Source organism: Bos grunniens, chromosome 8 (assembly GCF_055505025.1).
Source record: "Bos grunniens cultivar Pamir isolate PY7600 chromosome 8, Bosgru_T2T1.0, whole genome shotgun sequence".
In the NCBI taxonomy this organism is placed as follows: domain Eukaryota; kingdom Metazoa; phylum Chordata; class Mammalia; order Artiodactyla; family Bovidae; genus Bos; species Bos grunniens.
This window is the reverse complement of record NC_141172.1, coordinates 110,185,930-110,198,112: the sequence shown is the minus strand read 5'-3', so window position 1 is coordinate 110,198,112 and position 12,183 is coordinate 110,185,930. Positions and strand designations below refer to the sequence as shown.

The 12,183-nt window shown below is 45.9% G+C and overlaps 1 protein-coding gene across 28 annotated transcripts in view; it reads right to left on the bottom strand.

Annotated features, from left to right (window-relative positions):
- CNTRL (centriolin) overlaps nucleotides 1–12,183 on the bottom strand; it is an 89,049-nt gene that overhangs the window by 32,809 nt on the left and 44,057 nt on the right. For 19 of the 28 annotated variants that reach the window (XR_015168782.1, XR_015168783.1, XR_015168784.1 and 16 more), the window contains 8 exons: nucleotides 11,478–11,612; nucleotides 6,563–6,708; nucleotides 5,761–5,971; nucleotides 4,887–5,066; nucleotides 2,105–2,284; nucleotides 1,257–1,373; nucleotides 822–954; nucleotides 251–399 (listed from right to left, as the gene is read on the bottom strand). Coding sequence is in view for 24 of the 28 variants with exons in the window: in XM_086413994.1 (XP_086270120.1) it covers nucleotides 251–399; nucleotides 822–954; nucleotides 1,257–1,373; nucleotides 2,105–2,284; nucleotides 4,887–5,066; nucleotides 5,761–5,971; nucleotides 6,563–6,708; nucleotides 11,478–11,612 (1,251 nt within the window). In the remaining 4 variants the exon portion in view is untranslated. The remainder of the gene's footprint in view (nucleotides 1–250; nucleotides 400–821; nucleotides 955–1,256; nucleotides 1,374–2,104; nucleotides 2,285–4,886; nucleotides 5,067–5,760; nucleotides 5,972–6,562; nucleotides 6,709–11,477; nucleotides 11,613–12,183) is intronic. The other 9 variants (XR_015168785.1, XM_086413996.1, XM_086414011.1 and 6 more) reach the window with 1 other exon arrangement.

Below are 12,183 nucleotides of genomic sequence, written 5' to 3'. Positions count from 1 at the left end.
GTCACTTTATCTCCCTTACAGGATCCTTATTCCAGGACCCCACCACATACACCTGAGCACGAGTGGGCAAGTGCCACGTTTCCTGGGAATGCCCCATTTCCATCTCAGTATAAACACTTAAGAACCTCAACGCATGGCTTAGCCTAGATACGTTGTTCTTGACACCTGATCACAGATTTATGGAAGGCAACTTTGTTACATTTTCTTAAAGAAAACTTAGTATATATTCCCAACAACACAGACTTCCTACTTTTGATGATGATGGTGGTGGCATAAAGTACCAATAGCCTCGTCTTTTGAAAGGATCTGCCATGCTGCTGATGTAATCATTCTGGTAAGAAACTTCACATCGGAGTTCAGCAATTTCTTCCAAAATATTTTCAATGCCTCCTCTGTTATCTGTAAAGGAAAGTTATTCCATGAGTTGGGCATGAAATCATCTACTTCCTTTCGCTCTCAAATGTGATTCCATGAGAGCCAATGATTCTTAGTTCCTCACAGCTGTCCTTTGGTAATAAGTGTTTGCTGACACTTAAAGAGGACAGACATATCCTGCTGCTATTCACTTAGAAAGCGAGCCAGAGAAAGAAACAGATTTGTAAACATTCCTTTTTTTGAAAATACAAAAATGAATCTCTTCTCCTCTGTAATCAAGTCCCTGGATATTGCACTTACATACATTGGAAAAAGTTCTTTATTTATTAAGCTAATTATCACAGCTCTATAAATCAAGCATGGGCTTGACTGGTAACAAATAAATCTGCTAAAGGGAAAAAACCAACAGAATGATCTGATTTTAAAACCAAAGCCCAGTACTTTACCCGCCCCGGTGCGGTCTAGTGAGTCCCGCAGCCTTGCGATCTCTCTCCTCTGTCTCTCCATGGTCTCATTCCACCTCTCGATTTCCAGCGCCTGTGAGCTTGCTCCTTGGGTGCCTGCCTCTACTTTCTCCATCTCAATTCGAAGATATTAAAAAAATCACATATGAGAAGTTGCCAGTGAATGTTCTTTTCCAGATGCATTTCTCCTTGCAGTATGATTTATAATCCCCTGATTTTTTACTTCTACTTTACTAATGAGGAACCCCATTACTCCAGACATTTAAACCCTGCAATGCCTGGCACCCAGCAGAGGATCGAGTACTGACTGCCGACGGGACCTCAGAACCCTTGGAGAGGGCCCCTACCGCAATTCAGTTGCTTAGGAACTGAGATGGACCCAAGAAGGAGGTGGTCTCGTGGGGAGCCGGCACTGACCTGCTCCTCTCTCTCCCTGAGGAGGTTCTGCAGGAGTTCGATCTCCGCTTCCGCTCGGGTCAGATCCCTTGCGGCCTGTGCTGCCTTTCTGCTGAACCGCTCTGCTTCCTGCAGGTCCTGCTGGGACGGAGGCGTGGGGAAGGCAGCACGGCACTGTGGGCTGTGCTCTTCTTCTCTCTCCCTCCCAGACTCAGTCTCTGGTCTCATCAGCTCGCACGCCTGGCTACCCCCTGCACAGGAGGCGCCCGGCCCCACCTCGCCTACCCATCAGTTGGCAGCTCCCACAACCCCTCTGTGGGGTCCAAGTAGGCAGGGTGCTACATCAGAAAAGCACAGACCAGCTTTTCCTCCCCTGTCCCACAGTCTCCCATGACTGGGGGGGACTCTGGGCTCCCTTGGTGAGGCTTCTCCCTCCTACGACCTGTGGTCTTAATCGCATCAGCATTTACGTCCTATACAGGCTGTGACAGACTTATCTCGGGCAGGACTCATAATAACACTGTGAAGAGATATACAATCCTCTATACATGATGAAAGGGCTGAGGTTCAGAAGGATGACACCACAGGCTGAAGACTTCTGCTTAGCTGTGCGTTGACAGCTGCCTCCCTCAGCGGACCCCTGCACTCTGAGGTGAAGACGGTACGCTTCATTTATGGTTCTTTGGGGACTCCCTAGAGCACCACACCCATGGCAGGGCTGTGATGGGGAACTGCACCCATCAGGTCTGAAGAGAAGCGGACAACTTTATGCAAGAGCCAGAGTCTCTAACGAGAGCTCAAAAACTCAAGTGGCTAGGTGTCTCGGCAGGGCAGCCTTGGTGGGCACTTGCTCTGTGCATGGGACTCACCTCTGCACGCTCCTGGTTAATTTTCATAACAGTTCCATGAAGGGACTTGAGCTGGTCTTTGGCGATGGTGAGCTCAGCCGTGGCTATCTTATCAGAGGCGGCCACAGCCTTCTTTAGTTTCTTCAATTCTTTATCTAAACCCAGAACCTGCGCCTGAGATTTGGCATCTTCAAGTTTCTTCTGAGATAAAAAAAAAAAGACAGAGAGATGACTCATTTGGTAGCAATGAACTAAGATGCAAGCCCCACGCGAGCAGGGACTCTGTTCCCAAGCCCCACGCGAGCAGGGACTCTGTTCCCAAGCCCCACGCGAGCAGGGACTCTGTTCCCAAGCCCCACGCGAGCAGGGACTCTGTTCCCAAGCCCCACGCGAGCAGGGACTCTGTTCACAAGCCCCACGCGAGCACGGACTCTGTTCACAAGCCCCACGCGAGCACGGACTCTGTTCACAAGCCCCACGCGAGCAGGGACTCTGTTCACAAGCCCCACGCCTAGAACAATGCCAGGTACACAGCAGGGGCTCCGAGTGAAAAATAGAAACGCCTCCACACTGTACAGTAACTAAGAATGAAATCAGTACACTTAGTCTGGAGGCTTTGTGCTCCTAAACCCATTCATCTGTTGGAAAAACATTTCTTGGCACCACTGCCAAGCGATGGACCAGCCCCTGTGATCACTGGGGCATGTGGTGGTAAACCAAACAGACTTGCCTGCTGCCCTCGAGGGGCTTATGAGACGCACATATTCAACAAATGCTGAGCAATCGTGTAACTGAAACTGTGACTGCTGCTCTCAAGGGAGAGAACAAGGCACCCACCTCTGTGAGAGGCTGGCAGGAGAGATCTAGACTGGTGGGAGAGGGAGTCAGGGAGGAGAGAGGGGGGGACACGGTGCAGGGGAAGCCAGAACAGGGAGGAGAGAGGGGGAGACACGGTGCAGGGGCAAGCCAGAACTCAGGGTCTCGGGAACTGCAAGCAGCAGCACGGTGAGAAGAGGAGAGCGCTAACGGAGGCCAACCGCACAGCGCCTCAGAGGCGAAAGCGCTTTTGTCTTTATCCTAGAAACAACAGAGGCTGCTGGAGAGAAGGGAAGATGGCAGGGACCGACAGGGGTCTATTTGTGTTTTGTGCTGGCTGCTCCGAGGAGCCGGTGTAAGTGGAAATGGGGGCTGTCCCGTGGCCGCAGCCGTTGTCCAGAAGAGATGACGCGTCAGGATGGATGAGGGTGGTGGCCCTGGAGAAGGACACCGTGCAGATATTCCAGAGAGATTTTGGAGGCAGACTCGTAAGACTAGGGAACTGGTGTGTTCTCACTGAAGCATGAAGCAGGCCACTCGCTAGGGCTGGGAGAAGGTACAGAACAGTGCAGCCTGAGAGCACGCTTCCAGAGAGCAGTGAAGCGGCTGCCAGCCGAGGCTGCAGACACTCAGTGCCACCACTATGCCCGGATGGGTGGTTTTTAATTCAGGAATAGTCAGCCACGAGTGTAGGGCTAAAGAAAGCAGACAGCTGCTGTTTTGTCACAGAAGATAGGAGAAAGGAGCTAGGAATTTGAGGATATTTGCAAACAATGGTGATAGTGGGAGACCGTGGAACTTAAGTTGGACAAGGAAGAAAGTAAAGACAGGAAGGCCGTACACCAGGAAAGCTGGGGCTCAGGCACTGGGATCGTCCAGCGCGAGGGTGCTGACAGGAGAGGAGGCTGTGGTCAGAGCAGGGTGCTCCAGCTCATGACCTCAGAGACGCTGGCTGCAGCTTCTGGATCGGACACTGTGTGACAAGGGGAGTAGTGGCTGGGGTAGCTTTGGAGAAGCTTAAAAAGAGAGCAGGGAATCAGAAGGAAAAGAGAAGCTTAAAAAGAGAGCAGGGAATCAGAAGGAAAAGAGAAGCTTAAAAAGAGGACAGGGAATCAGAAGGAAAAGAGAAGCTTAAAAAGAGAGCAGGGAATCAGAAGGAAAAGAGAAGCTTAAAAAGAGGACAGGGAATCAGAAGGAAAAGAGAAGCTTAAAAAGAGAGCAGGGAATCAGAAGGAAAAGAGAAGCTTAAAAAGAGAGCAGGGAATCAGAAGGAAAAGAGAAGCTTAAAAAGAGAGCAGGGAATCAGAAGGAAAAGAGAAGCTTAAAAAGAGAGCAGGGAATCAGAAGGAAAAGAGAAGCTTAAAGAGAGAGCAGGGAATCAGAAGGAAAAGAGAAGCTTAAAGAGAGAGCAGGGAATCAGAAGGAAAAGAGAAGCTTAAAGAGAGAGCAGGGAATCAGAAGGAAAAGAGAAGCTTAAAGAGAGAGCAGGGAATCAGAAGGAAAAGAGAAGCTTAAAAAGAGAGCAGGGAATCAGAAAGAAAAGAGAAGCTTAAAAAGAGAGCAGGGAATCAGAAGGAAAAGAGAAGCTTAAAAAGAGGACAGGGAATCAGAAAGAAAAGAGAAGCTTAAAAAGAGGACAGGGAATCAGAAGGAAAAGTGAGGACTTGGAAAGTAATGTTCCACAGACATGTCCAGTTTGGAAAGGGGTGTAGAAGGAGGCAAATTATCCCAAAAGCATTTAAGTACCACCCAGCAGACTCTCCACTTGCTCCTTACATCCCAATTCCCTTGTTTCCATCTACCACGCTCCCTCATCTCAGGCTCCAGATCCAGTGATCTGCATCCAACTCTCTCTAGGGCAGGGCCCCCTCTGAGCCACCAGTGCAGCCAGAGGTGACCGTGGACCACAGCCCTCTCAGCTGCCCCCTCGTTGAGAGCAGGACCCTGGCAGCAGGGACTCGTGTGTCTTTTTCCTCGTCTTGCCCACCTTCTTCTCTAACTCCTGGAGTTGGGCTAGAATTCTCTCCTTCTCTTCATCAGCTTCCTGCAGTTGCAGATCTGTAAGCCCTTGGATTTCCTCCATACTTTTCAGATTTTCTTGTAAATAGTGAATCTCATTCTCTAACTGCTGAATTCTTGCTTCATGTTGCCTCTTGTCAAAATTAATCTGTGAGGAAATCAAGTTTCAAAAATGATTTTTAAGCAAAATATTTTTTGAGCAAAATAAACACCTTCTGGAGAATTGTATTTCATTTTACTAAAGAGTATTAATGGCTTACTGGGGATGGGTTAGTCACAACTGCTCTCTAGGATCCACTTTAACATGTGCCTCATCCTTAGAATAATTACATCAAGAACTCAGATTCCTGCACTATACTATGCTCTAGCAATGTGGTGTTACTGAACTGCACATTAAGAAACAGCTCACTTGCTTCCAAAATAAGGAAAACACAGTGTCATGCCAAAGTCTGACTTTGACATCGGTCACCACACTCAGGGCTACATTTCAGTCACACACAGTCTGACTTACTAGAAGTGAAACTTAACAGCAATTACTGTATTTTTTAAAAATTATAGCTTTATTAATTATACCGTAAAGGTATAATCCCCTTTATTAAGGTATAATGAATATAGCAAACACTTTGTGTGTGTGTGTGGCCATGCCGTGCTGCTTGTGGAATCTGTTTCCCACCCAGGGATCCAACCCCACTTTCTGGGCCACGAAAGTGAGGAGTCTTAACCCTGGGCCACCAGGGAACGCCCGACTCTGTATTTACACGAAAGGGAAGCGCTGTGACTTGCTGGAAAGCGTGCATGTTTCCTAAACGCTCCCCTCCGGCTGCCTCCTGCCCATCTCTTACCCTAGCTTCTAGTGCTCTCTCACAGGCCTGCCTGAATGCTTCCTGTCCGTCCGCCAGCTTCTCCTGATGCAGAGCCATTTCTTCTTGGAGTTTTCTTTCCCTCCCTTGGGCTTCCTCTTTCTCCCACTGAGAACGTGTCAGCATTTCACTGAATTGTATCTGCAAGTCAGCAAGACTTTTCCCTAAGACATCTGAAGGACTGTGGATTCTGCTAAGGGGGGAGAGGAAAGATGTTATAAATGTGACATTTTATTTTTGACGCTGGACGCAGGCATGCCAGTGACATTAGTACACGAGTAAGAAGGGCTGTGTAGGACGGCAGCTGTTGTCAATCCACGGCAAATCACTGTGCACCTCTGGAGTGCAAAGCTTTGTTTTATCAACTGACTGCTGCCACTCTGAGAGCACAGGCTACCTTCAGGCTAACAATGTGTGTTCAAAGAATAAACGCCTATTTCACATTTTCAAATTAGCCTGTTTTTCTTTAGCTATTTGTTTTCTACTTAAAGTGTATAATGTAACTCTACTTCCTGACCATCTGCAGTAAGCTTGCAAGAATGCATTACTCATAAAACCTTTATGTTTTTTAAATTAAATAATAACAAAACATATAAAAGATTAAAAAAATCAGTGATGGACAACTTGAATTAAGTAATCTGTGTCTCAATCATGGTCATACGATAAGGAGAAAACCTTACAAAAGAAATCAGCCATGCACAGTTGCAGAAAGGGGATTTCATCACTGAAGCCCACATTCACAACTCAGCCCACTCTACACCTGGCGGTCCTGACCTTCCATTACCTCATCTCTCCAGCTCCTGATTTCAATTTTCTCCTTACTTCATCTACACGAGCTGCCACTTCTTCTGGACGAATCAGACCATCAGCTACATGATTAAGGTGATTCTGGAAATCTTTAAGTTGCTGTTTTAACAGGTTATTGTCATCCTATGGAAGGAGGCAAAATGAAGAGGGGTAAAAGTTACCAAAACAAAATTAAAAAATACAGTCACACACACACACACAGCCTATATTATTTACCATATAATAGTTCTCGTCAACTTCTTTTACCAATTTTTTAAAAACCTTTTCCACTATGGCTGAGAATATCTGAATCTACTGATTAACCCAAAGTCACAAAAGACACAAACAGGCACGATGATGTGTGTCTCGGTGATGCAAAAGGAAGTGCCTATGGACACTACCTTCTTCTTGCCAAAAACTAAATACTGTGAATCTAAATGAACCTCTGTATAAGAACACGTCAGTCAACGCCACGGGGATGCAGCCAGCAAAATCTAGACTACGGGAAACTCTACAAGACAAAGACCTGGTTTTCTTTAGTATGGAACAAAGGTCAAAAAAGAGCAAAGCCATCGATTACGACTCAAGTCAACTAAATGCACTGTGTACACATCGTTTGGATTCCAAAAAACACTTCTAAAAACTTATGAGACAATTTGAATATTCTTAAGGTATTTGACGATATTAGGGGGTGACTATAATTTTAAGGTATCACAATGGCATCCATGTTTACGCTTTTTTTTTTTTTTCCTGTCCATGCCACGCAGCTTGTGGCATCTCAGCTCCCCAACCAGGAACTAAACCCTGACCACGGCAGTGAAAGCCCAGAAGCCTAACCACAAGGCCTTCAGGGAACTCCTTTATGCTTCTTGCTAAAGCCCTTATTTTTCAGAGGCACATACAGTAGTATGTTATTTACAGATAAAATCAGATGTTTTGGATTTACTTCAAAATAATTCAGTGTGAACAGATGTGGGGGCGGGGTGTGGAGGATGTTCAGTTCAGTCGCTCAGTCGTGTCCGATTCTTTGTGACCCCATGAATCACAGCACGCCAGGCCTCCCTGTCCATCACCAACTCCCAGAGTTCACTCAAACTCATGTCCATCAAGTTGGTGATGCCATCCAGCCATCTCGTCCTCTGTCATCCCCTTCTCCTCCTGCCCTCAGTCCCTCCCAGCATCAGAGTCTTTTCCAATGAGGCAACTCTTCATATGAGGTGGCCAAAGTACTGGAGTTTCAGCTTTAGCATCAGTCCTTCCAATGAACACCCAGGACTGGTCTCCTTTAGGACTGGTTGGATCTCCCTGCAGTCCAAGGGACTCACAACAGTTTTCTCCAGCACCATAGTTCAAAAACATCAATTCTTTGGCGCTCAGCTTTCTTCACAGTCCAACTCTCACATCCATACATGACCACTGGAAAAACCATAGCCTTGACTAGACGGACCTTTGCTGGCAAAGTAATGTCTCTGCTTTTCAATATGCTATTTAGGTTGGTCATAACTTTCCTTCCAAGGAGTAAGCATCTTTTAATTTCATGGCTGCAATCACCATCTTCAGTGATTTTGGAGCCCCCAAAAATAAAGTCTGACACTGTTTCCCCATCTATTTCCCATGAAGTGATGGGACCAGATGCCATGATCTTAGTTTTCTGAATGTTGAGCTTTAAGCCAACTTTTTCACTCTCCTCTTTCACTTTCATCAAGAGGCTTTTTAGTTCCTCTTCACTTTCTGCCATAAGGCGGGTGTCATCTGCATATCTGAGGTTATTGATATTTCTCCTGGCAATCTTGATTCCAGCTTGTGCTTCCTCCAGCCCAGCGTTTCTCATGATGTACTCTGCATAGAAGTTAAATAAGCAGGGTGACAATATACAGCCTTGATGTACTCCTTTTCCTTTTTGGAACCAGTCTGTTGTTCCATGTCCAGTTCTAACTGTTGCTTCCTGACCTGCATATAGGTTTCTCAAGAGGCAGGTCAGGTGGTCTGGTATTCCCATCTCTTTCAGAATTTTCCACAGTTTATTGTGATCCACACAGTCAAAGGCTTTGGCATAGTCAATAAAGCAGAAATAGATGTTTTTCTGGAACTCTCTTGCTTTTTCCATGATCCAGCGGATGTTGGCAATTTGGTCTCTGGTTCCTCTGCCTTTTCTAAAACCAGCTTGAGCAACTGGAATTTCACAGTTCATGTATTGCTAAAGCCTGGCTTGGAAAATTTTGAGCATTACTTTACTAGCGTGTGAGATGAGTGCAATTGTGCGGTAGTTTGAGCATTCTTTGGCATTGCCTTTCTTTGGGATTGGAATGAAAACCGACCTTTTCCAGTCCTGTGGCCACTGCTGAGTTTTCCAAATTTGCTGGCATATTGAGTGCAGCACTTTCACAGCATCATTCTAGAACCTCCAAACAAGCTCTCAAGGTGGAGGACGTTACAGATTAAATAAGACTGGATGTGTGTTACAGATGAAGTAAGATAGGCCATGTGTGGCAACTGTTGAAGATGAGTGATATATGCATTCGGGCTCACTTTGGTACGCTACTTTGGTATACACTGGAGAACACACACAATTCAGAGTTAGAAAAAACAGAAACAGAACCAGCTCCGCGTAACACCGAAGCTTCTCTAGCAGCTTACAATGCTCTGTGGGAGTATTCGTTATCTGCGAGCATACTTTCACGAACAAACTAGTGAACATATCTAGACCCCAGAATTAAATCCACATAATGTCTCTTTCAAATGAAAAAAAAAAAAAAAAAACTGATAAAATTTCCCTAAATTAGACAGAAAAATAGTTCTACATCCTAAGTTCCCCCGAATACCTATATGCTATTTCAGTGATTAATTTTCTTTAAACCTGGTATAATACTGGGTTTTTTGTTTCAACACTGTTAACTCAAATGGTGAATTCAGCATTACAATGAACAGGTCTGTCCACCTGGACTCTCTTATCTGTTAACTGTCCCTGCCCTTTGCCCCGAGGCACCCATATTTGCACTACTATCTAATCCTGGTCACAGGTGACCTGACCCAGGGAAAGCCAACCCACTGACTAGACAGAAGACAAGTTCTCACTCCCTCCAGCATTAGAACCAAAATCCAGTCCAGCAAGTCTGCAGGAGAGCTAGTCCTGTAAAGCCTCACTGGCGCAGGGCTGGAGTCGATGCTGGGTCCAGGGAGACAGAGCGGGAGAAGCGAGAGCCACCTGGACGGGAGTTGGCAGCGCAGCCCTGGTCACCGGTGAGCTGCCTGTCTCCTTCCTCGAGCCAGCACTAGGAGGTTTTGGCTCACGGCAGCGAAACCATTTCTGACAAAGATAAATGCAGTGAGTTTAACTTGAACTCCGTATCAGGAGTTTAGAAGGCCAAGCAACCAAACGACCCAGTTCCAACTAAGAGAATCTCATAGCATGGACCAGCATTCTGGAAAGCTGCTCTCAGTTTCTCCTTTGCAGAGAAGGCTCCTGAAGTCCTTTTCTTTAAGAGATATATACTGAAGTACTTAGGGTTGAAATAAAGAGGTATGATATTTTCTTTAAAGTATCCCAGCAATAAAAAAAAAAAAAGTGGACTAACTGAAACAAGAATGGCAGAATGCTGAAGACTGTTTGAGCTGAGTAAACAAAAGGGCATGAGGCTATTTTTTCTCTGATTTTGTAATGATTTGCAAATTTCCATAGTAAAAATAAAAAATAATACAATGAATACCTAACAAACAGAACTCACACAAGAATAGAAAGCATGTATATCTTTTATGATATTCACTTCAGAAGCTGAAAGGATAGCAGATTCTAGGTAACTAGATTTCCTTAAACTTCAAGAAAAAAATATTCTATGCACTGGGAGAAAAGAGAGAGAATTCAGGTGAGTTTATATAGTCTTACTTGTCACAAACCCCCTACATGAATTTTTGGAGCCCTCCTCACAAATAAACACAACTCTGCCCCTTGGTTTCTGGTGACGTGGAACAGCTGGCGCCTCAGCTGTGAGGCCCCCGACCTCACAGACCTGGAAACCTGTGTGTTGGACAGACATCTGTCCTCTTTGAGAATGTTTAATTACCTGGAAAATCCTGTCCACCTGCTTCTCCTGCAGTTTATGGGGCAGGTTATTGTGAAAATAGCTGTAAAATTAATTTGCCCAAGAAAACTCCCATAAATGTAAAATGACTGCATTTTTAATGACATCACTTCTGAGAAGGGGACTGTGAAACCTTTACAATTAAGAAGTTCTACTGCAACCCATTCTAGTTATATTCCTGGATAATTACAAAAATATTTCAGTGGAGCAAGAATGCATCCAACTGCTTACTTTAGCCCAGTCTGGTAATAATGGTATTATTAGGGGAAATGCAGGGTATTGCTGTGATCCATCAGTTTACAGTATTCTCCGTTTATGATCAACACAGCCTCCATCTCTTAGCACCATTTGCTGCTGCTAAGTCGCTTCAGTCGTGTCCGACTCTGTGCGACCCCATAGACGGCAGCCCACCAGGCTCCCCCGTCCCTGGGATTCTCCAGGCAAGGACACTGGAGTGGGCTGCCATTTCCTTCTCCAATGCATGAAAGTGAAAAGTGAAAGTGAAGTCGCTCAGTCGTGTCTGACGCTTAGCAACCCCATGGCCTGCAGCCCACCAGGCTCCCCGTCCGTGGAATTTTCCAGGCGAGAGTGCTGGAGTGGGGTGCCATTGCCTTCTCCGCTTAGCACCATCGTAACAACACAAAGGACGTGCACAGCAGTCATCTCAGAACGCTGGGTCACAAGCAACAGAAGCTACGGCGCTATCCTAGCTCAAATTCCTTTTTCCAAATAACTTCCTGCATGTAAGAGCAGGTTGTAGGGTGTCTGATTAATGGATGGCAACATCTGTGGGCGTCCCAAGTCAGAATGTATCTGGAGCCAGCAAGTCCCTACCTGCAGCTGTTTAAGCTGGGTGCGGAGCTCACTGTTTTCTTGTTCTTTTTCTTCCGAGAGCTGGGCTTTTCCCAGGGCGTTCTTGAGGGCTTGTTTTTCTTTCTCAAGTTCTGTTTGTAGAGTTGATTGTTCTAGCTATTGCCATAGGAAGCAATGATACAAAAAAGTAAAATAGCAATGATTTATGATCTAATAAGGCATAAATAAACTGAAGGCATAGCACGCATGCATAAACTCACATACACATACAATCCCTTGGGAGCTTTGGTTTTATAATTCAGTTTTATGTTTGTACCTCCAAATTAAAAGGCCCAAGGTAGGTTTTCCACAGGCCTCCTTCAACTATTAATACATAAGGAAGGGTAAGCATCAGAATCTCCAGGAGGGAGCCCAGATACCAGATACAGGAGGGAGCTCTGTGAGGGAGTCAACAATTACCACTCTCCCTTCCCTTAGACCAACATTTCTTACACCGTGGTCCTCAACCACCTGCATCAGAATCACTAGGCACGCTTGTTAAACACGCAGAGGCCTGGTCTCCATCTCAGACTTGATGGGCCAGAGTCTCTAGGACAAGGCCCAGGAACCTGCATTTAACAAGTGACTTCAATAACTAAAAGGTGCCAATCAGAGACCTGTAAAGCCGAGCGAGAAGGTCTGGCACGCCCGTGCTCTCAGCGTACGGCTGGAAGACCAGTGCTGGTAG